Below are 25,620 nucleotides of genomic sequence, written 5' to 3'. Positions count from 1 at the left end.
TTTTAGGTAAAATAGTGGAGAGAGTAGTGGCTACTCAACTTCAACATTTTCTAGATAAAACAGACTATCTCGATCCATTCCAATCCGGTTTCAGACCTGGCCACGGGACTGAAACGGCTTTGGTCGCCTTGGTGGATGACCTCCGTAGGGAACTGGACAGGGGGAGTGTGTCCCTGTTGGTTCTCCTGGATCTCTCAGCAGCCTTCGATACCATCGACCATGGTATCCTTCTGGATCGTCTATCCAGGATGGGACTAGGAAGTACTGTTTTGTGCTGGCTCCACTCCATCCTGGTGGACCGGACCCAGAAGGTAACATTAGGAGACTCCTGCTCAACCCCTTGGCCTTTGACCTATGGGGTTCCGCAGGGCTCTATTTTATCTTCTTTGTTATTTAATATCTATATGAAGCCTCTGGGTGAGGTCATCCAGAGGTTTCGTGTCCGTTACCATCAATATGCTGACGACACCCAGCTTTATTTTTCCTTTCCTCCTGATGCCAAGGAAGCCGTTCAACCCCTGAACCAGTGTCTGTCTGCGGTGATGGATTGGATGAAGGTGAACAAATTGAAATTAAATCCTGATAAGACAGAGGTGCTCTTCGTCAGTCGGGGGACAAAACTGGCAACAGGGAATTTACCGGTGTTAGACGGGGTTACACTCCCCCTGAAGACCCAGGTTCGCAGTCTGGGAATGCTTCTGGACTTGGCCTTGAATCTGGATGCTCAGGTTTCGGCTGTTTCCAGGAGCGCTTTTGCCCAGTTAAGACTGGTCTGCCAGCTGCGCCCGTTTCTAGAGATGTCTGACTTGACGAAAGTGACACATGCCCTAGTTACATCCTGATTGGACTACTGCAACGCGCTCTATGTTGGGCTACCCTTGAAGACAGTCCGGAAGCTGAAATTGGTCCAACGTGCGACAGCTAGGATGCTGACTGGGGCTGGCCTTCGAGCACATACAACCCCTTTGTTACAGCAACTTCACTGGTTACCGATTTGCTTCCGGACCCAATTCAAGGTATTGGTGCTATCCTTTAAAGCCCTTCATGGCTTGGGCCCTGCCTATTTGTCCGATCGGTTGTCCTTTTATGAACCTTCTCGTCTCTTGAGGTCTTCTAATGACTCCCTTCTTAAGATCCCTTCAACTTTACAAGTCCATCTATCAAAGACTAGAGATAAGGCGTTTTCTGTTATTGCCCCTAGACTTTGGAACTCTTTGCCTCTCGAAGTACGGTCTGCCCCTTCACTGTTCGCATTTCGTCGTTTGGTTAAGATGTTTTTATTTCGGATTGCGTTTAAATTGAATGAAGCTTAAGAATTTTAATTCTTGATTGCCTATGATGTTAGCATAGATTTGTTGCTTGAAATTTTTTATTAGGCTAATTTTTATTTATAGAAGTTGTAATTTTATTATGTTTATTTTATTCATGTTTTTATCATTAGATTGTTCGCCGCTATGAGTTTCTAGGAAAATAGAGCAGGTTAGAAATGTTTTAAATAAATAAATAAATAAAATAAATTATATATGACAGAGCGAGAAGGCTTTTTTTCTAAGAGTGATGTTCTTATGAAGGACAGGTCCTGAAAATCATGGCTGCAGAGTGGAGTGCTATGCCAGAGGTGAAGAAATTTGTCATGACAAGTCTCCACATTCCACATTGGATGCCATCTTGAGCTCCTTGGAGGAAGGACAGGTTATAAATGCAAGAATAAAATAATAAATATGTGCGAAAAGGAAAGGGGGATGCACTCAGGGTCACCAGAATGTGCCATAGTGCTAATTTCTGGTGGGCGCAGGAAGCAGAAGTAACAATGGGAATTGGGTTTCTTGCCCTCAGGAGAGAGGTGAGTCCTGTGAGGTGTTGGAGGGGATGCTGGGTCTATACACAACTTGTGAGGCTATGTCTAGAGTAGACTCAGCGAGCACCTAGCTGAAGAGGATCTTCCACCATGACTTGGCTGAGGGCAAGCAGCCACAGTGCCCTGGGAAGGAGAGAAATCACTGGAGGGAGAGTCCACTTTCCCAACTTCCTGACATGAAGTCACATTTGAGGGGTGAGAGAGAAGCCAACTTTCCAGACCGCTTAATGGTCCCTCCCTATCATTCTTCAATACATGCTTCAGTGAATGAAGTCTATATTGTTGGGGTGTTGTCATATATGTTTTTTGCATTTCCAGGTGACCCGTATATTGAGCATTCAACTTGATACATTTGCAGTAAGATTAGATGACATTTAATGAGCATTCATTCTGATTTGTTTGTGTGGAGATCAAATGATGTTGTGTCAAAGCAAGTGTTATCCCAAACTTTCAAGTGCATTTCTTCCTCATTTTCCCATATCGCAAAAAGCCTGATCTTTTAGGGAAATGGGTACATTGCACAAGACCTTCCAATCAACTGTAAATGCACAAATTTAATTTGCCAGTATGTGACTGAATCCAACGTGAAAATAGCAACAGTCTGAAAGTCCCCTAAGGCACTTTAGAGAATGGTTTTTCAGCAGAACTTGTAGCATCACTCTGATTCCACCAATGTTAACTTCTGTTGTTGTTGCTGCTGCTGTTTTTAAAATTGCAAGTATATTGACTGTGCACCACAAGATGTATTTGTGATGTAAAAATCTGCTTTCATGAACAGTAGAACTACAGTGACATGGAGCTGAACCTCTGATCACCTGGAGAATGCAACCGTTGTGCTCTGCATGGGAGGTGGAGTCCTATCTGCTATATTTTCCTATCTGCTGTAATATGCAACCAGTGGTTGAACCACAGCTGGGACCTGTCTTGCTTCTTTCTTGGCAGTGTGAATTTGCTTGCTTTAAAAGTCATGTATGTCTTATTTGCACTTTCCTGTGCTTTCATTGCCCTGTTCCTGAGACATGTATGGAGATATGAATGCATGAAAAGGAGGCAGGTAGGGAGATAATGTTTTGAAGTGTTCCCCAGTTGGTCCATTCAGGTCGCATACCTACAGGAACTTCTAGTATTGCATGCATAGGTTCTGGTCAGAGGTTGGAGTGAACAAGAGGAGAAAAGGCCAGTGGGCATAATCCTGCTTCCCCACCCCTTCACCCTTTTTTGTTTCTCAGAACCCAAACGCCACCAACAATAAAAACAACTAAAAGCAGGTTATAACAGTACAGAAAATAGCAGAAGATAAATTTAAAAACAATATACACCCATAGCAGAGACCTGTTTATCCAGCTGAGAAAGTCTGTCACAGCAAAAATGTCTTTAATTGTTCCTGGAAAGTACAGAGAGTTGCCCCTTGTTGTATCTCAACAAGGATACTATTCCACAGACAGAGGCAACTGCACTAAAAGCCCTGCTCTGACTTTCTGTAGACTGGGCTTCTGATATCACTGGAACTTGAAGCTCTCCCGCAGACCCCAGATAAATAAGGATCAGGCAGTCCTTCAAGTAAGTCATAAAGGAGGGTAAAACGTGTGTTACAAACATGTCCCTAGGTTTGCATGGGTTGGTTATTCTGGGGTCAGCATCAGTTCCCCTTAGGGATGTGTGGATATGGTTTGTTTGGCATTAGCGTTTTGAGTCTTCCCAGTATGACATTTTTTAAAAAAGAGAATGGCAAAATTATTCATTAACACGTGCCAATCATAGTTGCCTTTGAATTAGTATCTTTTCAATTGTCTGTCAGTTCCTATCAGTCAGATTATTGATCTTCATCTAGTTCAGTGGTTCTTCACCTTTTCCACTGCCAGCACCCCTTGGATTTTCAAAACATGCTTTCGCACCCCCTGAAAAATACTGTTCTTTTTTTTAAAAAAATGTGTGTTTTAGCCTAACTTAGCTAAGATAAATGATAAGATTCTAGTTTATTTTAAGGGCTGGGTGGTTGGCTAAAGTGTAAACAAGAGAAAAAGGAGAGCAGCAAGTGGTTTTTGAACTAGGAGCAGGAGACAAGGCAGAAGGTGGCAAGGGAGACAATAAAGCACAACGGGCTCCACTAATAGGCCCTAGTCAGGATGTCGATTCGTAACATTTCTGTGCACACAGCTTCTTCAACTGTAGCAAATTGAAGAAAAAGATGTTGCCCTTTTTTCAGATTGGTTTATTGTTTAACATGGTGAGCCTGTGACTGCACCAATTCCCTGATGTTTTCATATAGGCAGTAGCATGTCAGACATGCAGTTACGGGCCTGAAATCAACAATGATTCACAGTGAAGCCCTAATGCTTGGAAGGCCTGTGTTAACTGTGTTCATCAGAGAAGGGAATATCTCAACACACAGGCATCTTGCTTCTATCTAGTAGTATACAATAATGTACCATAATACAGTAGTTGTGGTCAGGAGATCCGATTCTCCTATAGTGTTAAATTTGCTAGTCTGCAGAAATCTGTGAGAAACCCATTTTTGTGAATAGGTTCATAGAGCTCACAGCTCCTTCCCCACCATACATCTGGCTCAAGGCTCAAAAATCAGAATTGGCAGGAGAAGGGAGAAATTTGTTTGGTTCACATTTTAATTCACAACTCCTAAACCAATATGACAATCAAAACGTAGCTGTCCACTGCTCAGCTATGAAGCTTCATGGGAGACCGGTCATTATAGCTATCTTTTGGCACACAGTCTGAACACACAAAAGTTCAAGTGGGAAAGTGTGGAGCAATCTCTGCTCCCTTGATAATTATGATGCTAATGCATGATCGGCATTAATCTGAAGACGGTTGCTTTACTTGCACATATGGATTCCAGCATAGGCACGGCCACCCATCAGCCAGACAGTGTGTCCAGGATGTGCTGCAGCACTGAGGGCCTTGTTCCCATTTCCCTTTCACACATTTTGACTGAGCTCCCAAAGAGGGATTCTCAGCTCAACCTACTTCACAAATCGCGGCGATTATAAAAATGGCAAGAACTATGTATGGCCCCCTGTGCTCCTTGGAGCAAATGTGAGTTATAAAAATAATAAAGAAATAAACAAGAGCAGATTCTACAAGGTGACTGCCCCCAAATAATCACTTAATAGAAAAACAGGAATCAGCTGTCATTTTCCCCTTTAAGGCAGCATCTGCTCAGTAGGATAAAAGCCAGGCAGTAACATTACCATTTCCTTTGGCCCACTGCTGGGCATGTTGATGCTCATGGTTTGTACTCATGTAAGCTCTCTTTGATCTGGTCTCATCTGAGTAGATTACATCATGTATGAAGCAGAAACCTGTCCCAAGAGGGAGAAAGAGGAGGGCAACTAGTTGGCAAGAGAGTGTTTGATGTGCCCCCATGTAATCTAGTTTGAGGGTCAAATTAGGTGTGACAATAATTGTTTTTAAGAAATTAATATGCATATTTTTAAAGTATAAGCAACTGCAGGGGTTTTCTCTATATCACAGATGGGGAATCTGTGGCCCTTCAGATGTAGCTGGACGACAACTTCCATCATCCCCAACCACTGACCTTGCTGGCTAGGGCTGATGAGAACCGGCGTCCAGAAGCATCTGGAAGGCCACAGGTTTCCCTACCCAGGGCCGGTTCCAAAGGGCGGCCAGGTGGGGCGCTGGTCTGAGGGCCCCAGAGCTGCAGGCGCCCCTGAGGGGCCCTCTGCTCCCCTTCCGCGATCCGCCCGAGCCACCCACCATCCCCCCACTTCACCTACCTTTCTCTCTGTTGTTTTTTGCAGTGCGCGCAGGGTTGCCATCAATAAAGATGGCAGCCAAAGTTTCCGTAAGGAGCTGAAGCCTCTGCCGCCATCTTGGTTGATGGCAGCAATGCGCGCGCTGCGTGCCATCAACCAAGATGGTGGCAGAGGCTTCAGCCCCTTACAGAAACCTCGGCTGCCATCTTGATTGATGGCAACCCTGCACGCGCAGTGCGTGGAGCTGCAAAAAGCAGCAGAGAAAGGTAGGTGAAGCGGGGGGATGGCGGGCGGCTTGGAAGCTCCTGTCCGGCGATCCACGGCGAGGCTCCTGCCGCGGATCGCAGAAGGGGAGCTGAGTGGCCCAGGGCAGGCTGATTCCCAAGGGCCCCGGCATGCCTGGAGCCAGCCCTGTCCCTACCCCTTTCCTATATTTATTTGGACCTCTAATGTATCAGTAAGCTGAGCATGTTACTTATGGTGCAATCTGATGCATGCTTACTTGGAAGGATATCCCACTATGTTCAGTGGCGCTTATTCCCAAATAAATGTGTTTAGGATTACAGCTTAAATATTAGTAAATGTATACTTTGCCTTCCCCCAAAATTCCCACCTAGGATAATCAAATTATCTCTACACAAGGATTTGTTAATCTAGGAAGGAACATAAATTGGATATACTGGAGTGGTATTTCCGTTCCCAAGAATCCAGGTGAAACATACAGACTTCTGGACAGGGATGCAGTGCGGGGTCTCAGGGGGGTCTTAGACCCTTAACTTTTTTGGGAGCAGGGTCCCAGCAGGGTCCCTATGTCATCAGCATCCTACAAGCCAAGCATGAAAGAAGAGTCTTCTCAGTGTTTGACTTACCTCCTTTCACTCTGATTGGCTCCAATCAACAGGAAAGGACAAGGAAGCATGTTAGAAGACTCTTCTCCGTGCTAACACTCTCCTCTTTCATGCTTATTGGTTCTTAGGCATTAACAAGGATCTCATTCTCTACCACACAGCAAAAAAAAAAAGCAGGGAGGGGGCATGGCTGTGATTAACATGTAGGGACCCTGCACTTTTGAATTTGCCACTACACTACTGTTTCTGGACGTTTCTACTCTTTTTCCTCTGTGTTGGAAAGGAGGAATTGTCAGGAAAATGCCAATTTGGCCAGGCTTGCTCCTGACTGCATGTTAATTGTTGCCAGGGCCGGCCCCAGGCATGCTGGGGCCCTTGGGCATCAGCTTGCCCCAGGCCCTGGCGTGTGCACATGTGTGTGTGTGTGCATGCATGCAGGGGCCCCCATGCCCCCCACCTACCTGTCTCTGCTCCCCTTCCCCCCCACACCTCACCTACCTGTCTCTGCTTCCCTTTGCCCTAGAGCTACAGGGGCCCCTGAGGGTCCCTTCCGCTCCCCTTCCGCGATCCGTGACAACAGCTGCAGATCACAGGGCAGGAGCTTCCACCTGCCCATGATTCCCTCGCCCCACCTACCTGGCTCCTGTCTTTTAGCATTGCCCTTAACCAAGATGGCAGACACGGTTTCCCTGGTGGGCAGGCAGAAGCTCCTGCCCTGCGATCCGCGGCTGTTGCTGTGGATTGCAGAAGGGGAGCAGAGGGGCCCCTGTAGCCCCAGGGGCCCTAGGGCCAGTGCCCCACCTGGCCACCCTTTAGAACCGGCCCTGATTGTTGCTAATGAGTAGGCAGTGGAAGGCTTGGCTCACAAAGGCTTCTGAAGATGGAATGTCACATCATCCGGAGAAGAATGCCCTTCAGTAGCGTTGGTTTGGCAGGGGAGCAGCCGTTACCTCTGAGCGGACTACTTTAACTGCATGAATGGATTTGTTATCAGAGAATGACTCTTTTCTTATATCTAGTGTACTCTGAGCTCATGCTTAACACTGATTGTACTGCAGAGAGCACAGAGTGTTAAGAGGATCTCCTGTACTTACTGTACAAAGATGGATTTGTTTACATGTATATTGTGGAGGCTGCAGGGTGAGAGAAAGAAGAGACTCATTCTGCAAAAGGGGATAAACCCTCTGGAGGTTGCATTGTCCCTCATAGATGGCCTGTGTCATAAGACCGTGAAGACCAGCCACATTACTTGCCATTGCATCAAAGAACCTATTAGTTAGCATAGCTTCTTGATGGTGATGAAAGGCATGGCAAGCAGTAAATGCCCATCTGTTACTGCTATGCCTCACATACTGACAGCTTTCATCTTTTGAAGTCTGGCTGTTGGGGGTTTGTAGAAATGGAGAAGAAAAGGAACGTAGAGAGAGGAGATGGAAAGCAAATTACATATTTCCTTAGACCCTACTTAAGACATTAAAAGGTATTTTAAACCCTTTTATTTTTTCTTTTAATCATTTTATTGACTTATGTATTTTTCCATTCCTTCCCACCCTTCTATTATTAATGTAAACTTTTCTCAAAAAAGTAATTTTACTGCTTAAAACCAGAAGGAGCCTATTGTTCCCAGCAAGCTTTGCCACTTGGTTGACTGGTTTGTGCCACAACACTAGTGCCATCTAAAAGTGCTGTCTTACAAAAAAAACAAACCCTTGATTTGAACAGTACCTAGCGGATGTATTAATACATGTTGGTTTGTGGTGATGGCAAGGCAATTGTGCTGAGTGCTTGTGCAACACATACATTCATAGGATTGCTTTACGCATGACTGAATTCCAGCATGGAATGGCTTTCATGTATGAATTTAACACAGTCTTCTATGTCCATAGCACAGTCCTTTATGACATCATACCGTACATACATACACATACAGAGAAGTCACAATATGGCCTTGTCTTTCTTATGTATGCATACTAGGGATGGAGGAAGAATTAGATTAGTTCACCTTTAAAGGTGAACCTACCTAATTCACACTTTACAAAACAATATGCAAACTGCAAACTGAAAGTCATCTTTTGTAATGCAGTTCTCCAGACGAGTAATGTGTACAAACATGCACATTCTAAGGTAAAGTGTGCATTAAAAATGCATATACTTGTGAAAGTAACATTTAGAAAAGTATATTAGGGGGAAATAATTTGAAGAATGTGTATTAGGCAAAATTGCATGCAAAAATCTGTACATTAGGAGAAATTTTGCTCTAAAATGCTGGTGAATTTTCATGAGTACTTTAAAAAAATGCAAACTGATATTGAAATCTGGAGGACTGAAGACTGGAAAAATGAGAAACTGAGAGAAAGCAAAACTGACAGATTCACTAACCTCCAATGCACACACAGCAAGTTCCAAGTTACAAACATGCATGATCGACACACAAGATCATCTACACGTGGAACACACAAACAGGTCTCAAGTGTTGGATTGTGGAATAGGTATCAGTTGCCTCTTATATTTCTAAGAAGCTGCTGTGTACCAAGTCAAATCATTTGTCCTTTTGGCCCAGTATTCTCTACTCTGATTGGCTGTAGCTTTCCAGGGTCTCAGGCAGGAGATCTTTTGCATCACCTGCTACCTGATCCTTTTAACTTGAAATGCCAAGGATTGAACCTGAGACTTTCTGCATACCGAATGTGTGCCATCCCACTGAGCTATGGTCCCTCTGTCAAATTCATGCAAATTGCTTTTCACAAGTGCCTTCCTGCATTTTTATCATGTATCATGTAGCCCTAGCCTCTACTGTATTCATTGTCCATTTCTCCTGAAGACCCTTTTATGATATTCTTTATCAGAATTCTAGTATTTAACATGCCAACTAAATGGGGGGAACCCTATTCCATCATAGTCGATCGTTGGCATGATATGAAACAAATGATAGAAAATTAATCTGAGGCTAATTTTTGTGATGCTGCTGGCAAAACTGTGCAAAGCTCTTCTTTGCATTTCAAGAAAAAGCTGCACAGGAATGTCTCTGGAATTCTTTTGTTATCGTGTTTTGGAGCAAGGGATTAGAAGAGGTGAACTGATGTGGCCTCTTCCAACTCTTTAACATCCTGTGGTCCTGCTTGCATTTGCATTTGCCTTCTCCAGCAAATTCTGTCTGAGGCCAAAGACAATGGCAACTCTGTAGGCCATCTGTTTGTGAAGCTCCAGTGACAGAGCTCTGTAGTCATAAGAACATAAGAAGAGCCTGCTGGATCAGGCCAGTGGCCCATCTAGTCCAGCATCCTGTTCTCACAGTGGCCAACCAGGTGCCTGGGGGAAGCCCGCAAGCAGGACCCGAGTGCAAGAACACTCTCCCCACCTGAGGCTTCCGGCAACTGGTTTTCAGAAGCATGCTGCCTCTGACTAGGGTGGCACAGCACAGTCATCACGGCTAGTAGCCATTCATAGCCCTGTCCTCCATGAATTTGTCTAATCTTCTTTTAAAGCTGTCCAAGCTGGTGGCCATTACTGCATCTTGTGGGAGCAAATTCCATAGTTTAACTATGCGCTGAGTAAAGAAGTACTTCATAACAGGATTTGGTTTTGAAAAAGCAGATCTTGTGCACCACCAGGAAGCATGTCCCTTTCACACTGATGGTTCCTAGGCCATCAATCTGGAATGCACACCAATTCCTAGTTTTCTTTCTTTTCATCGCCCTCATTTTTGTTCATTAAAATGGCTGAGATATTTCGTTCAGCAGCAATTATTGAGCAATAACTCTTTCCTCAGGAGTTTTTTCCAGAGCTGATGCTCTTCTATCCGAGTGCTCTCTTGGGCCTTCTCCCAGGCAACCAACTCTTCTGCCTGCTTCTGCTCCTCAGTTTTTCAGCTAGAGTCATGTATCACGCCCAGGGGCTGAGCTCTCAGGCAGCTGCTATCTAAATTCAAGTAGCTGCTTCCATACTTGGTGCTCAGCTATCACAAGGGCAATTCAGTATATAGGAAACATCCCTTTTGGGCCTCGGATATTTCATTAGAATAAACAGTCCAAGTGGGGTGTTGTTTTCCATTCCAGCTGAAGTTTCAGCCACTGTTTTCCAACTCCAACCCAAAATATTTCCATGTATTTACTTACTCTCTTGTTCCTCTTATCTCCATTGAAAACCTTAAGGATAAGTGACAGAGGTGGTTTGGGGGGAAAGAAGCTGAAAATATTTTGCTTCAATAATTTAGGGCAAATTTGCACTCTGGATTCACTCATTTTATTTTAGTACTGGGGCTGTCTATAGCTTTCAGCCTCAAATGTTGGAGTGAGGAACAGGTATGAGTTGCCTGTCTGCTCTCTATGGCACCATATCAGCTGCCCAGAGCAGGCAATCAGCAGACATTGTAGTTCAGTGTTGCAATTGGAGCCTGACTGACTGAGTCGAGAAGCCAGATGGCTTGCAGGCTCCAATGGCTGGACTCTCTTCTTGCTGTATACTTCCTGCATCTCCTCAGCTCTGCAGTCTGACCAACCAAAGAATTGAGCGTGAGAAGGTGCCCATCGATAGATTTAGCTCACCCCACTTCATCTTGCCTTGCTCAGCCTTATTCTACCTGCATCACTTACATCCCATTGTCCCATATAAATGGGCATAAGATGGCAGACTTACTCCCCCTGGCTTTGTAGTGCATCACCTCAGCCACCATCATGCCTAAACCATTTATTGGGCCTGACAGTAGTTCAAATGTATTCTAAACAAGACATTTTGGCTAAAACTTGGATCCCTAAGAGTTTCATTTTTACATAGACATCTTACTTCTTACTACGGTGCCTCTGGTTTTTTGTGGACATATCTCATTGTGACTTTGGGGTAGCCATCAATTGTTCATGCATGTCGTCCAGTGGAAGGAGCAAAACTTGAAGAGGCAGTGTTTTGTTTCTGCTGTAAGAATCTTTTCTTGAAATGATTTTGTGTGTGTTGGCCTCCCAGAAGGCTGACTCAGTCCAAATAAGATAAGCTATTCTCTCCACTTTATTCTTTATTTATTTAAACATTTCTAGACCACCTTTCAAGTCACATTGCCCTCACTAGGCAGTGTTCAAACTTCCCAAACAAGAACATAGTAATTTAAAAAACATCAAATTAAAAATACATTACACCTCTTGAAAACGAGCAGTAAAAATTAATCCACAGCACAATAAAGTGTGGTTTGGAATTTTAAAAGTTTAAAACTTTTCTAGAAAATGGACAATGAGGGGGCCACACACATATTTCTTGGAAGAGAGAGTTGCAGAAAGATGAGGTCACTACTGACGAAGCCCTGTTACCTGTCAATCAAACATCTATTATCAATGGATCAGAAGGCAGTTGATTTTAACGTTCTGGAAAGTTCATATAGCAGCCTTTCAGATAACCTGGCTCCAATTTTTTTAAAGCTTTAAAGACTAAAACCAGCACATTAATCTGGGCATGGAAACAAACAGGCAGCCACTTTAGCCGGTACCAAGCTGGTGTAATATGTTGCAGCCACTTGACTCCGTACTTCAAATCTGAGGGAAGTGAGTGTCTTCTCTTTCTCCTGTTATAGTAGTAAAATGGGCAGAGTTTAGACTCATGGAAGATTTCTAAGATCAAAATTTTATTGGGATTCTGTCTCAAGATGACAACATTATTTTCCCTCTGTTGATGTTCAGCCATTACTCTGTGTGTGTGTGTAGTAGACAGCAGTGACTGAATGTTCTTCTTCCATCTCTCTCTTATTTCTAATAGCTTTGTTCACCTCAGCTGCAATAGGGTTGCCATGGTGATCGATTCTGCCTGGCATCCATGCTGTTTGTTTTATGAGGCAATGCCCAGGATTTGCCATTTCTTCGGCATGTGTTTTTGTTGAGGCAGGAGTATGGGCGGGGGAGAGATGAGGAGAGATCATATCCGTGAGGCATAGGGAGGCTGGCTATCTATGTCTGCCATCAGTGCATTGTGGTTTCCTCCGTCATTCTCAATGGAACACATTATAAATTCCCTCAGGTATTTCTGGGGCTTCTTTGTTCACATTCTAGAGCAGTTTACCTTTAGTACCTAAATACTGTCCTCTTCACATCTGGATTAAATGTATCACTTTCCTTTCTTAGCTCATTATTATTATTTATTCACTGTATCAGGCACTTGCCACATAAGACGTCTCCAAATAACTTACAAAATGTTAACATAAAGCATAACATAAATTAAGAAAGATTAATACATTACAGTAAAAACATATCGTAACCCATAAAAGCTATTTAAACAAATACATCCCAAAAAGAATTAGAAATGCAATAATAATAATAAAAGTAGTAGGTATTAAATCCTGGCGCCTTAGATTCTTGTTCAGATCACTTTTCTACAACAGAAAAATTCCATTATGTATAATGGTCACAAGATTCAAAGTGCATCTGTTGCTTTGGGAAACAGCCCAATACGTTTTGGAGCCCTTGGATCTGACTCATTTTCAGGACCAAATTGGATCTGTTGAAAACAAAATTTTGTTTTCCCCCTTTTATTTTAATGGGGAACCTAACAATGGCTATAACTTTTTTTCCTTTTCACAAATCTGGGAAATTTCCAGGAGTAGCAGCCATTCTAGAGTGGTTTCAGCCTGCCAAACTGTAGGCAGATACATCCAGATGTTTTTATGCAGGGCATATTTAAAGTTTGGATTTAAAAAAAAACAAAGGAAAAAACAAGTAAATAAAACATTTTATGCCAGAGTGAGATGAAATTTGCAAGCATGGCCACCCTTTCTGGTAGAATGAAGCCTGCCAAACCCATTCTCATAGATGATGAGAATGACGGCTGTCATGGTTCTCTGGGAAGAGCAGACTTCACTATTTTCAGGTGGGTACAATAGAAATCATAGCGGGTGGTGGTGGAAAAAAGAGCATGGAACCCCAGGAAATACTGGGTTGGAAAAACTGTCACCCTTAGGAAGGGCACTGGTACCTGGTGGGCTTCTTTCTCTGTGTATTTTTGGAATATAGCTCTTCTGCTGTATAGGGGAAGGCATAGATCTATGTGGAAAACAAACACAGTTTTTTACCCCTTCCCCCTAATTATTCTGATTTGAGTGCCTTAGGAAAATAATTATTATTAAACGCTAGACCTGTCCATCAAAGCAAAAACACTTCCCTCACCACTGCACCCCCTCCTCTTTCAAGCTCTAGGCATTTCCTCAGTTAGCTTTGTTTCGTTTCAGGGGAAAAAATGTCTGCACATGTTTGGACAGCCTTGGCCACAGAGCAACTCAGAAGCTATGGGAATCCCTGATCTGACTCAAGGCAACTTTGCGCAACCTGACTCATGAATGAATGAGAACCTTCCTCATATCACCCCAATTTGCCTCATAATAAGGGGCACAAACAAAGCTTCTGCACCCTTCATGTTTACCATGTTTTCCACCCACTGTCTCAGCATAAATCTATGCATGCCTACGCAAAAGTAAGTCTTACTGAGTTCAGTGGAATTTACTCCTGGGTAAGTGTGTGAGGATTTTAGCCTTATTTCAGCCAAATGTCTGGTCAAAGTGGAAACAAATTATTGTTCATTTGCTTTGGCTGCAATATGACAAATATTCATATACCCTCAGGACCCTCTGAAATGAATGGAATTTTAATAAAGGAGTATGATCAGAGGAACAGCTTCCAGCACTTTGTGCCATTTTTAAAAAGTAAAGACTCATAATGAACATGTCTAGCAAAGGTATGAAAATGCTTCTATCCAGATTTTGGCCCATCATATCAGATGCAAAACAATTTCTAATTGCAACATTCCTGTAACAATAATAGTATTTGTTCAAAGAAGGATAATGTGGTCTGGATAGCAAAAGGTGTCACTCAATTCACTTCACATCAAATCAAAATTCAGTGGCAGATTTCAGTGGGGCTCCCACACCTGGAACTTTTGTGGGTTCGGCTATGTGTTTGGAAGGCTTCTCCTGATGCTATAGACAGCATCAGGCAAGGGCAGAAGTATCTTGTACTTGAGGCACAATGACATCATTGTGTCACATTGATACATGCCCAGGCATGACTTACAATGTGTCCAGGAGTTTTCCTAATGGTGAAAATAGAAATGGACTGCCTTCAAGTCGATTCTGATTTATGGTGACCCTATGACTAGGGTTTTCATGGTAAGCACTATTCAGAGGGGGTTTACCATTGCCTCCCTCTGAGGCTGAGAGGCAGTGCCTGGCCCAAAGTCACCCAGTGAGCTTCATGGCTGTGTGGAGATTCGAACCCTGGTCTCCCAGGTTGTAGTCCAACACATTAACATGTAGATAAAGTCCTAGTAGGATGATGTGGTCATGTCACTTCATCACATCACTGCAGGAGGCCTATCTGCCACTGCCCATGTCCAGAGGAGCTTCAATAGACATTGTAGGCTGCATCAGTGATCGAAGAGTAGTGATGTGAAAGTCTGGGGGAGAAGGAAAAAATTGAATGTTTCCCTCCATTTCCCCCCAACTTTTCCAGGAAAAAATCTGGAAAAATGGTGGGGACCAGGAAAAAAGTCCTGCCCCCAATTTTTCTTCCCCCCCCCAAGCGTTCACATCTCCATGCCGGAGGCTTCTTCAAATGGCCCACATAGCCTACACTGCAGAGGAAAGCTCCAGAGATTCCAGGACCCATGAAATAATCGTACAACTTTCTGTGACGATGGGGACATCAGGATCTCTCTGCGGCTTTTGATAACGTCAACCACAGTATCCTTTTGGATCGCCTGGAGAGATTGGGAATTGGGGGCACTGTGCTACAGTGGTTCCGATCCTATCTCTCTGATAGGCACCAACGAGTAGCAGTGGGGGAGGAGGTTTCAGACCCTTGGCCTCTTAATTGTGGTGTGCCACAGGGCTCTATCCTCTCTCCCATGCTATTTAATATCTATGTAAAGCCGCTGGGGGACATCATCAGGAGATTTGGGTTGCAGTGCCACCAATATGCGGATGACACTCAGCTCTATCTCTCATTTAAGTCCTCACCGGAGTTGGCTGTGGAGACCATTTCCAAGTGTCTGGAGTCTGTAAGTGAATGGATGGGAGGAAACAGGCTGAAAATGAACCCCGACAAGACCGAGGTACTGCTTGTGGGAGACAAGAGAAGATTAGGAGATATTGACCTGGTGCTGAATGGGGTTAGTTTGCCCCTGAAGGACCAGGTTCGCAGCCTCGGGGTCATTCTTGACTCCCAGCTGTCCATGGAGGCTCAGGTATCAGCAGTGAGCCGGGCAGCTTGGTATCAATTGCATCTGATACAGAGGTTGCGACCCTATCTTCCGGCTCATCTGCTCCCGCGGGTAGTGCATGCACTGGTCTCCTCTCGCTTAGACTACTGCAATGCGATCTACGTGGGGCTACCCTTGAAGACGGTCCGGAAATTACAGCTGGTACAGAACGCGGCGGCACGGTTGATTACGAATAGCCGCCGGCGGGATCACATCACCCCGGTACTTGAAGATCTACACTGGTTACCAGTTGTTTACCACACCCAATTCAAGGTGTTGGTACTAACCTTTAAAGCCCTACACGGTTTCGGTCCAGTGTATCTAAAGGAGCACCTCCAGCATCACCAAGTATGCCGCCTGACGAGATCAGCCTCCCAAGACCTTCTCTCAGTCCCACCAGTTAAAACAGCTAGACTGGTGCAGACCAGAGAGAGGGCATTATCAGTTGTGGCCCCCACCCTCTGGAACTCTCTGCCATATGATCTACGCCATGTCTCTTCCTTGGTAGGTTTCCGTAAAGGACTAAAAACATGGCTATTTCAGCGGGCATATAGAACCCCTAGTTAATTTTAGTTTTATAGTGTACAGATGGGGGTAAACTGAATATGTTATAATTGTATTTATATGTGTATTTTATAACTGTATTTTAAAATTAATTATGTACGCCGCCTAGAGTGGCTGTTCACTCAGCCAGATAGGCGGCCTAAAAATAAAATTTTATTATTATTATTATTATTAGGAATCTCAAAAAGATGCCTGAACAGATGTGAATTTGTGGATTTCAGGGTGGAAAAATCTTGATCTTCCAAGATCTTTCAGAGTAAAACCAGTAGGTTATGCCCATGTCTGTGCATAGCCCAGTACTAGCAGTACATCTCCTATTTCAGTGCAAACATAAGTTCTTGTTCATGGGCCCACAATACAGATCTTCTGAATATAGTAGGATTGAGGGAAGCACTATTTACCTAGTAGCACATAGCTAATTACGCAGCAAGATCTCACTAGTCTCTCCCCACTACAGCTGTTAATCTTCTGTAAATATGTTTTTAATGAGCCACTAGTAGTTGTAACATAAAGTAACTGTAGCAGCAGGGGCTGTCTCCTTAGATTTAGCAGGCTTCCGCCACATACTGGCAGACATTAATTTAAAGCTATATAATACCTTATCAAAACCCCATTAAACAACAGCATGGTTTACTTGCTTCTCTTCACTGAGCATGCCAGCTCTTCAGGAGAAATCCACATGAGAACAGTGACAAAGCCCAAAGAATAAAGATAGTTAGGCAAGGTGGGGGGATGAAACAGCTAAAAAATGGAGAGACGAGGTGTCTCCATTTTTCTGATCACATAGAAAAACCATATTTATTTAATGTATATACCACTCTTCCTCCCAGAGGCACAAGGCAGCAGATGTAGTTCTTCTCCCTATCACTGTAACTTTGCAAGAATCCTATAAGGTAGGTGAACCTGAAAAAAATACTCAAGGGCATCCAGTAGGTTTCATAGCTGAGTACAAAAAAGAGGGTGCATATCTCTGGCTGTGTATAAATCTGCAACATTAAGGAAAAAACCCTACTGTGCCCAGGGATCATCACTGAGAGGCAGCAGATGGGTTATCTCTCTCTTCCTAATATATGGGTGCATGTTTCAGATCACAAGAGATTATTTATTAGGAGCATCTTTATCTCTGGCAAATGAATGGCTGTTAGTATTAAAAAATTAAAATGAACCTATGTGCTAGCTATGAATACCAAAGGCAAAAAAGAAAAGAAAAAATATTTGCTTCAAAAAGTTGGAATGACTATTTGACCTGTATTAATAACAATGCTGTACTTATGAGATATAAAAAGTAAAGTAATTGCAAGTGCATTTAAAATATGCTGCTTTTAAATGTAAACTTAAATTATCTAAAATTCGGGCAGCTTTGCTTTGATATTGCCTCCTCCCACTTTTTGCCTTGCCCTTAATGAAATCTGGAAAAGTTTCCCTGGCTACACCCACTTCCCAATGGAAGGATTTGCAGAGCTATTCTGGAAGTGGCAACAGCCTACACATTGTGAACAGGGTACAGTGGGGAAACTATTAAACAGGATGCATGGAGACAACAAGAAACAATTAATGAATTAATAAACAATTTACTAAGGACTTTGGCAGAGATGTATCACTGCTAGCATAGCTTTGATAAAGTTAACTTCCAGCAGATGGTTAATTCCTACTTTTCATCAGAGCTTGGAAGATTACTTTAAAAAAGTAATAAATTACAGTTACAGTTACATGGCCCAAAAAGTAGTAATTACCGTTACAATTGCAATTGCTCTGAAAGTAACTGATTACTTTACTTTTTCTCAAAAGTAATCACTACAGTTACATTTCAGTTACTTTTTTTAAAAAATGCCTACAAGGTGCTGGCCTTGGCTGCTGCACATCTAAGTAGCCTAAAACAACATTAAAAATAAACACACACATACAGAGGTAGTAGAATAATTCTTTTTATCCATAAGATAGCAATGGTTGGCTCTCCACTGGTAAGGGAGGTGGGGAGGGAGGCAGAGGCCACAACTCAGATCTTTGCACATCAAATCCAGAGCTTGGAAAAGTTACTTTTTTAAACTACAACTCCCATCAGCCCCAGCCAGCATGGCCACTGGATTGGGCTGATGGGAGTTGTAGTTCAAAAAAGTAACTTTTCCAAGCTCTGATCAAATCAAGTGCAACCCTCCCCCCTCAGCCAGCCATCATAATCTCTCTCACTTAACCACCTCCTGGATCCTGCCCTGCCACCAACTAAGGGACACTTACCCAAGCAAACATTTTCCCTGAGATGCAAAAAAGTTAAAATACTGCAAATGCAGCGCAGTAGCCAGAGACACGTCGTCATCTTTCACCTCCACAGTTCTTTATCTCCATTCTGCTTCTTCCTCTTCCTCCTTTATCCATGTTCTTGCCCTCTGGCTCCTTTTTCCCTCCACTCCATTTTTTAAAACAGTTGTTTTCTCCACTCCACCCCATCTCACTCTCCACCTCCTCCCTTGTCCCCTCCTACCCACCCACAGATCATGACAATAATAAAAGTTAAAGAGGAAAGCACAAAAGCAGGACTACACCTGAACGTCAAGAAGACTAAAATAATGACAACAAAAGATTTATGTAATTTTAAAGTTGACAATGAGGACTTTGAACTTGTCAAGGATTATCAATACCTCGGCACAGTCATTAGTCAAAATGGAGTCAATAGTGAAGAAATCAGAAGAAGGCTAGGACTGGGGAGCGCAGCTATGAAAGAACTAGAAAAGGTTCTCAAATGCAAAGATGTATCACAGAACACCAAAGTCAGGATCATTCAGACCATGATATTCCCGATCTCTACGTATGGATGTGAAAGTTGGACAGTGAAAAAAGAGGATAAGAGAAAAATCAACTCATTTGAAATGTGGTGTTGGAGGAGAGCTTTGCGCATACCATGGACTGCGAAAAAGTCAAATAATTGGGTGTTAGAACATATTAAACCAGAACTATCACTAGAAGCTAAAATGATGAAACTGAGGTTATCATACTTTGGACACATACTGAGAAGACAGGATTCACTAGAAAAGACAATAATGCTGGGGAAAACAGAAGGGAGCAGAAAAAGAGGAAAGCCAAACAAGAGATGGATTGATTCCATAAAGAAAGCCACAGAGACCTGAACTGACATGATCTGAACAGGGTGGTGCATGACATGCTCTTGGAGGTCACTGATTCATAGAGTTGCCATAAGTTGTAATCAACGAAGGCACATAACAACAAAAATATTTAAGGGGAGGGAATTCCAAAGGGTAGGCGCCACTACACTTAAGATCCATTTCCTATGTTGTGTGGAACAGATCTCCTGATAAGATGGTATCTGCAGGAGGCCCTCACCTGCAAAGTGCAGTGATCGACTGGGTATATAAGGGATAAGACGGTCTGTCAGGTATCCTGGTCCTAAGCTGTATAGGGCTTTGTACACCACAACTAGAACCTTAACCTTAGTCCAGTAGCAAATAGGCAGGCAGTGCAATTCTTTCAGTAGTGGAGTGACATGTTGGTGACACCCTGCTCCAGTGAGCAGTCTCGCTGCTGCATTTTGCACCAGGTGCAGCTTCCGAATCAACGTCAAGGGTAGCCCCACATAGAGTGCATTACGGTAATCCAATCTGGAGGTTATCAGTGCATGGACAACAGTAGTCAGGTTATCCCTGTCCAGAAACTGCCACAGCTGTCTTACCATCCAAAGCTGGTAAAAGGCATTGCTAGCCATGGAGGTCACCTGGGCCTCTAGTGACAAAGATGGATCCAGGAGTACCCCCAGACTATGACCTGCTGTTTCATAGGGAGTAAAACCCCATCCAAAGCAGGCAACTGACCAATTATCCAAACTTGGGAACCACAAATCCACAGTGTCTCTGTCTTGCTAGGGTTCAGACTTAGTTGATTTGCCCTCAACCAGCCCACCACAGAGTCCAGGAACTAGTCCAGGCCTTGCACAGCCTCTCCTGATTCAGATGTTAAAGAGAAATAGAGCTGGGTATCATCAGCGTACTGCTGACACCTTGCCCCAAAACTCCTGATGACCGCTCCCAAGGGCTTCATATAGATGTTAAACAGTATGGGGGACAAGATGGTACCTTTATGGTCCTCAAGGAAGGCTGACGGTCAACCCATACAGTATGGTGGAGAATATAGCTGCAGGCATTGCCTCAAGGAATAAAAAGAATGTCTGCAGACCTGGTCAGTTACTATCTGAGCATGAGGAGAAGCTGTTTTCTGACAGGAATGGGCACCAGCTGGAGGCCCAGATTGGCTTTGTGAGAGAACTAAGAAGGCTGCTGCACTGGTTTCCTTTGGTGACAGATCCTCAAGTGAGAAGTGGGTGCAGTGTCTGCCCACTTCTAGTTTACCATGATGAGCCAAGAGGTATTCATTTCATACTAGAAAAGATGGCTGAAGCCTCCTGATAACCCCAGCAGCAATGGGTGTGTCTGGCCCCTTATTTGACATTTGGTGTACATGCTGTATTACCTGGACATGCATCAGATTATTATAATCAAGTCTGGGGAATTCTGGATTGGCACAATACCTTAAGAAATATATTCCACCCAACTGGCAAACAGCCCCCCACCTCAGATAACAAACCCAAAAGTCTATATTCTGCCTACCCCTCTCCATGTATGTATGAATCATTTTCCAGTTTTTTAACGGATTCCAAATGCAGAATTTGTATTTTCTGCCCGCAGAACTTGTTTTAGTCTTGGGTACATAGCAAAGCTGCTTTAAACTGAGTCAGGCCACTGGTCCATCTAGCTCAGTATTATGTGTCCTGACTCAAAGTGGATCTCCAGGATCTCAGATATGGGTGTTTCCTAGCCCTATCTAAAAATTTAGGGACTGAACCGGACATATTTTGCATGCGAACCAAACGCTCTTGCCATTGAGCTAGAACCCTTCCCCAGTCACAAGAGCTGTGCTCTTTCAGGCAGCATTCCAATCTCGATATAATTTGTTGATTGTAAGTTGCTTAGGATTCACTATTGTGAAGAAGAGCGACTAATACATTTAATTAAATAAATAATAACAGCCAGGGAGTTCCACTGAATTTATTCCATCTGAATAAGCACACAGAGGATTGCACTGTGCAATATTCTAAGCTTTGTAGATGTAACAAAAAGAAAAACTGAACACTGCTCCAGTAGTTTGTATTTTTGCAAAATGTTGAGCTTCTTTATTCAGCCAAATAGTGATGCTGCAGTGTTCTGTTGATAGTTTTCAGGAGGTTTCAATCAGGAATAAAGTGCCCCACAGGGGAATGTGTCTGCAACAACTTATCCTGAAAGAGATCTCTGTAAACTGACTAAAGACTGTGGTTAATGTTTTCTTCAAGCTTGCACCTTTCAATTGCTTATTTTGGGGGATAATCTATAGGGGTTTGCTGTCACAACTGTGAACGGAGAACAGGACCTCAGATTTGTCCAGCTCTGTTCTGCAGCAGCACGTTGCAGGGGAATATTGATAACAGAGAGGCTGCCTTGCAAGGCAGTTGAATCACTTCCCAGGAAAACTGGCATTGCATGAATTAATAAAAATGGAGAGTTGTAGTTTCATACCAACTTTATTTCTCCCCCCTCCCTTATGAATCACTTCTTTTGCACAACAACCACCTCAAGTTGACAATGAAATGCATGTGGTAGATTTAAAGGAATTGGAAGAGGCTCTTTTAAGAGTGAGAAAAGTCTATTAATGGCACCATTACACTTTCTTATTTTTCTGGAAAGGCCAAAGACAGCACATGCTGCATCGTAAGAAGTGAATCTTGTGCAATATTCAAACAGACTACCAGGAGGGAACAGGAGGCCAGTCCTGGGGGAGGGGGGAACACCATTTAGGTTTGGGCTGCTGTCCAGGTATTTTAAGTCTGCTTTCCATAGGCTGAGCTTCATTTTACACAAGAAGGAAACCACTTCTAGATGCAACCCTTACATAGTGCTTCTCAAACAGGAACCCGTACAATACGCCTGGGACAGAGAAATTATCTGTGCTTTACACATGAAAGGAGCTTGCAAGGCTTGTAGCTCAGTCATGACCAGGTTTCCTGAGGTGGTAAACTAGTTTAGGACTTACTTCCAAAGACTGTATGTAGCCTTAAAAACTGAAGGTAGCAGTGAAAGCTGATCCACACATCAGGGGAGGCAGCGACAGATGAGGGAGAGCCAGCGACAGGCAGCGGCGGCGGGGGGGGGAGAGCCAGCGACAGGCGGCGGTGGGGAGGGAGAGCCAGCAACAGGCGGCAGCGGAGGCAGCGACAGGCGGGAAGGGGGCGGCAGGACGAGCGGTGGGAGCGCACACACACACACCATCATCACTAACCTCAGCTCTTCTGCTTCTGCCTTCTCCTTTCTTGCCCTCCGGCGCGATCTGGCTCTCCACTTCCTCCCTTGTGCCTCCTAATACAGAGCACGAGGGAAGAGCAACACTGCAGAAGCCTAGTGCGAGGCACATGCCTTTTTTCCACCAATCGCAGGAGCAGACTGCCCCTGTTTCCCCCCCCCGTGTAACGTCCAAATGTAATGCGGGAAACGTTATAGTTACAGCTAAAAAGTAATAAAATTACCACTCATTCTCTTACAAGCAAAATGTAACGAAGTTACCCATTCGTTACACAAAAAAGGAACGAATTACAAGTAACTCGTTATTTTTAACGAGTTACTTCCAAGCTCTGCTTTTCATACACTCCATCATCTATTTGTATGCCACAGGCCCCAGCTGTAACAATATGAAAGACCCACTACATGCAGTCTAGTTGTGTTGTCCTTTCTGGGAAGGACCCATTAAGAGCAAACTCCCTTCCTCTGGACTGAGAAGAGAGAGGCCACAGACTGAAGAAGTACTGTAAAACCTTGATGTACATAAAAAAAACCTTAATTTGGAAAGAACAAAGTCTGTTTGATGGTATAATCAATCTTACAGTTGTAAGATACCAGTGAATAACCAGAAGTAGAGATGCTTCCCTCTTGAGTCAGACTTGGCATAAGGTCTCCCAACAATATAATATAAGGTAGGGATGTTCATCAGATAGAAGTAGCTGCCCATATTGACCATCTCTGGATGTCACTAGTGGCTGGTGTGGTGTATAGGAATGGACGAAGCTGTCCATTTCAGTTAACTTCATTTCTCATTTTTCCAGTCTTAAATTAATTTCTCTGTGTTTCTGCAGTAATTTGCTAATTTTCGTTAAAATAATTCTCATGAAAATTCATCAGCATTTTAGTATGAATTTCTCCTAATTGACACTCGTTTGTAAGCAGTTTTGCCTAATGCTCACATTTTCCAAGACTTTTTCTAATATAATACATTTTGTATGTTATTTTCATTAATATATGCGTTTACATGCACAGTTTACACTAATGTATGCAGTTTTGTGCAGATGATTTGGCTGGAGAACTGTATTGCAAAATTCAGAGAAGTGTGAATTTTGAAGCACGGCTATCTTTTGTGTCTTGTTTCAGAAAGGGTGAATTAGTTACGTTCAGCTTCAAAAGGGAACTGAATCCAATTTTGCCTCCATCCCTAGTGATGGGGCAGAGTTGCGGAGCTGCCCTCCCAACACTGAGGTTGGTGCAGCTTACCTGAATGATGTTCGGGCTGGGTATGGTAACAATGAGGTTGGGACTGCACCGATGCTCTAGTAGGAAGAACTCTGCCGGTGGGTGCATCTGCGCAGCCCCAATCTTACCACCGCCCTCCTCGAACCCAGCACCATCCAGGTAAGTTACAGCAATGCCAGTGTTGGAAGCTCTGCCCCACCACGCCGGCCCCCACTATTGGATGTGCAAACCTGGCTTCCATTTGAGAGTGCAGATATAATCCACAGTGACGTCCATAACAACTCCAGATAAGTTCCTTTCAGCATTGTAGATATTTATCCTGGGATTCAGTTTGAACCATGATTGACTAGTGGGTTCCTAAGGACAAAATAAACATGTTTGTGGCCATATAAAATGTACACAAACACTGCTGCCTGCCTTTAATGGAATAATGGGGATGCCATGCTAATAGTTGATTGCTAGGAAAGAAACCCAACATATTTACTGAGGATTAAACTCTGTAAATGACATTAATCTCCTGAATAGTTGCTAAACCTGTGTAAATCACGGTATGTGTGTTTTTATAATCAATTGATATTGGAAAAAGACCTTAATAAATGAAATTAAGCACTCATTTGATTCACTTAAAGCATTACCAGATTTCCTTCCACATTTATTCCTTGCTTCAGGCAAACATCTGTGTATATGGTAACTTAAATCTGTTTATCAGACAACTCAAAACCAGGATGTCATTTGCCAAGGAAGAATAAATACATAAGAGAATCATTCTCAGAGCTCAGTAAGATATTTTGGGGGGAGGTGTTTTTGGCCAAGGATATTAAACATTTTTCTATTTTTAGAATAATATCCTATTTAGAGGGTTATCAGTTTCATGTTATTGGCAAAAGTTAATATATTTTGGCTGCAGTCCATATACTGATTTACCTGGGAGTAAGTCCCACTGAGTTTGGTAGGAATTACTTCTAAGTAGACACCTATAGGATTGCACTGTTGCTCTGTAGTCCTTTGCTTGTTTACATGGGAGCAAGCCCCATTGAGAATAGTATGGCTCACTTTCTTCAAAATAAACATGCGTGGTTTGGCCAATAGGACCCTAAAACCAATGCTAATATTATTGTAGGAAGAAGATGTGAAGAGACATCTAGGATTAATGTATTGTAGGGGTGAGCTGCATTTGCAATGCAAGTTTTACCAGATTCCTCACATACCTGGGGGGGGTGAAAGGAGAGGTGTGCCCGTGTTTGTTTTCACAAGTGCTTGTTAAACACACACACACACAAATGCATAGTTCAATGTCATTTTAAGAGATTATTTGACATTTGCACAGTGCCGCTTTTCTATTCAGGTTAGCATGCACCAAAACAGGGCAAAGACTGTGGGCACATCAGGGCTGAAATATGTGGAAACGCCCTTGAGAAATGTTATCTAACCTCTTTTGGCTTCTCTGAAGTTCTTCAGGTGTTTCACTCAAGGAAGAATCCCCCAAAACTGCTTTGAATGTTGCTTTAGGCAAAAACCCAGTGACAACCTAAGGATGCATGGAAACGCCCTGAAAAATGTTGCTAATCCTATCTAACTTGTTCCTCAGAGGTTTTACCCAAGCAGGAACTCCCAAATTTAATTCAAATATGTTTGTGGGTGAATTTTCTGGGGCAACTCTATGCCAGAGATGTGCTGTATGTTGAATCATGACCCAAGAAGGGAACTGAAGCCCTTGTTACTACTTCATGCTCAAACTCAGAAGACATAATTTATTTCATGCAAGCTTGTTTCTTTAGGAGGCATCTGGCCTGCCTAAGAGTGATCAGACTGGCCATTTCATTTTACTTAATGATTTT

At 43.3% G+C, this 25,620-nt stretch overlaps 1 protein-coding gene across 1 annotated transcript in view; it reads left to right on the top strand.

Moving 5' to 3' along the window:
* Positions 1-5,806: 5,806 nt before the first annotated feature.
* ABLIM3 (actin binding LIM protein family member 3) overlaps positions 5,807-25,620 on the top strand; it is a 190,048-nt gene continuing 170,234 nt past the window's right edge. Inside the window, 1 exon segment of the mRNA XM_061613396.1 lies at positions 5,807-5,858. Within this exon segment, the coding sequence (XP_061469380.1) occupies positions 5,807-5,858 (52 nt within the window).

This window comes from Rhineura floridana, chromosome 3, assembly GCF_030035675.1.
Source record: "Rhineura floridana isolate rRhiFlo1 chromosome 3, rRhiFlo1.hap2, whole genome shotgun sequence".
Classification (NCBI taxonomy): Eukaryota; Metazoa; Chordata; class Lepidosauria; order Squamata; family Rhineuridae; genus Rhineura; species Rhineura floridana.
This window is presented reverse-complemented; position numbering and strand designations above follow the sequence as displayed.